Below are 2,465 nucleotides of genomic sequence, written 5' to 3' on the forward strand. Positions count from 1 at the left end.
ATTTTTGTTTTTCACAACTAAAATCTTTCTTGGTCTTTATTAGCTGTATCTGCCTGCAATTATAAGTTATTTTATTATGAGAAGAACTATAGTTGTGGTATTCTTCATGTTTCAATGTTTTAGTTTTAATGTTAAAGGTTTCGGCCTTTCATATAATTTCTATGAGAAATCGTGCCCACAAGTTGAGGACATTGTCAGAAAGGGCCTTCAGCCTATATTTCTCACCGATCCCACTTCTGCACCTGCGTTGTTAAGGCTTATGTTTCATGATTGTCAAGTTCAGGTACCGACGTTTGTAGCACACTGATTTACAACCATTGTTTGTTAATGGTTTACAGTGTTAGTTTTACGATTATAATATATAGAGGCATAATAAAACTTGTGTTTCTTGCATGCATCAAAAACAGTCTTTATGTCACATTCTTTATTTTTTTATAATTTGATGGTGCACTAAGGATTGGTCACATTTGACATATTTAATTTTGTTTACCTCAGGGATGCGATGCTTCCATTCTAGTTGATCCAGGAAATGGAAATGAGGCAACAGAGATGGCTTCTAGTAAGAATTTAGGGATAAGAAAGAGAGAGATAGTAAGCATGGTTAAATCAATGGTGGAAGCTCAATGTCCCCAACAAGTCTCATGTGCCGATATTCTGATATTGGCAGCTCGAGAGGCCGTGGCGGTGACAGGAGGGCCTCGGATAAAAGTCCCATTGGGACGGCGGGATTCGTCTCACGCCCCTAGCCATCGACTGCCAGACGCATTGCTCCCTCCTGCAACAGCTGGAGTCTCTGAAATGCTTAATATTTTCACCAACAAAGGAATGAACCTTGAAGAATCTGTCGCCGTTTTGGGTATGTCTTCAACATAAGCATTTAATTTAAAGGATATATCTTGGTTACTTGTATTTTAAGCTTGGGTCTAACAGGTAAAAAAATAATGTTTAAATCTGTACTTTTTTAAGTTATGTTATGTTAAATTCAAACTATTAATGAGTTAATGATGCATTTGTGTTCAAAATATAATCGACATAGTTGATATTTAATATTCAAATTGATGGTTAAGTTAATGAAACAACTTAAATGATAGGCTTAAATCACAAAATAGTATTTAAATTATACTATTATACCCAATACATATAAGCCTATTGTCACATATAGTACTAAACTATATTCCGTTATCTCAAGTGATATCCAAATTATACTTTGTTATCCAAATTATCTTAACCATTAAAAAAAACTCTTAACCAATCGCTTAGTGTCACATGACACTTTTAAAATTAAAAAAATCTCCCAAAAAAGTTAAATGTTATTACCTTTTAAGATCTTTTATAAACATATTCATCTCTTTTGTTTTTTACCCAAGAATTCTGATGACGAAAAATTTAAGAAGTTGTCGGAAAACTCTTCCAAACCTAGTTTCCAGCAACAAAACTCGATTCCGACAAGGTTTTTTTCCCCCTATTTTTAAACTTTGACTTCGATTCTTTTCTTACCCTCAATTCAAAAACCATATATGTATTATTTTTCTTAAAAAAAATTCTCCTTTTTTATATATTTTGCATTAAATAATTAACGATGCTGAACAATTTACAATGAAAACAACCTAAATAAAGCATGGAACTCATATATTATGAAGAAGAGGAGTAAATAAAAAGGGAAGAGTATTGCAAAAGTGTATTAAAAGAGTTGGGAGGGAGTTTTAATTTAATTAAATTTAATTCTACTCTTTTAATTTAATGTTAATTTAAAAATACTACGTGGATTAAATACCAACTTAGAAAAATATATATAATTTAAGTACGATATTATGTTTTAAACTTAAATAATATGATAATATTTTTACAATTCAATTAAATATTTATAAAATTTAAGAGGAATATAGAATTTGACTTATTTCTCCAATATGGAAATATGACACTGCTATCTTTAGTTTTGCAGGTGCTCACACGCTCGGGATAACGCATTGTTCAAACCTTCAGAACCGTTTATACAGTCGTAACAACGATGAGCTTAGAGGAATGGAACCTGGTTTTGCTGCATTTTTGAGGTTAACTTGTCAGAAAGGACCTTTAACCTCAAATTTAAGCTTCGTTCTGAATGACCCGACGCCGTTTTCGTTTGACAATGAATACTATGTAAATGCAATGAGAGGCCGAGGAGTGCTAAAAATAGATGCTGAAATGGTATCAAACCCCAAAACAGCACATGTTATGAAACATTTCTCCATGAATGAGGCTGATTTCTTCCGAGCATTCTATTCTGCCTTTGTGAAGCTATCTCGCTATGGAGTTCTGACCGGGAAACAAGGTGTTATTAGAAAGAATTGCAACCAACTAAGCTGATTAGAAATTGTTGGGTTCCTTATTCACATCTACAATAGTGAACCTTTTATTCTTTCTAATCTAACTTTGATTGTTGATAAATATTTGATCATCTTTGAATTATGTTTTTCCACTTTTTA

The 2,465-nt window shown here is 32.4% G+C and overlaps 1 protein-coding gene across 1 annotated transcript; it reads left to right on the forward strand.

The window, feature by feature from the left end:
• Positions 1-2,465, forward strand: LOC121222456 (peroxidase 29). The gene is made up of 3 exons (XM_041103265.1): positions 1-283; positions 496-856; positions 1,943-2,465. The coding sequence occupies exons 1-3, from the start codon at positions 77-79 to the stop codon at positions 2,344-2,346; spliced, it is 972 nt and encodes a 323-aa protein (XP_040959199.1). The 5' UTR covers positions 1-76; the 3' UTR covers positions 2,347-2,465.

Source organism: Gossypium hirsutum, chromosome D10 (assembly GCF_007990345.1).
Source record: "Gossypium hirsutum isolate 1008001.06 chromosome D10, Gossypium_hirsutum_v2.1, whole genome shotgun sequence".
NCBI classification, from domain to species: Eukaryota; Viridiplantae; Streptophyta; class Magnoliopsida; order Malvales; family Malvaceae; genus Gossypium; species Gossypium hirsutum.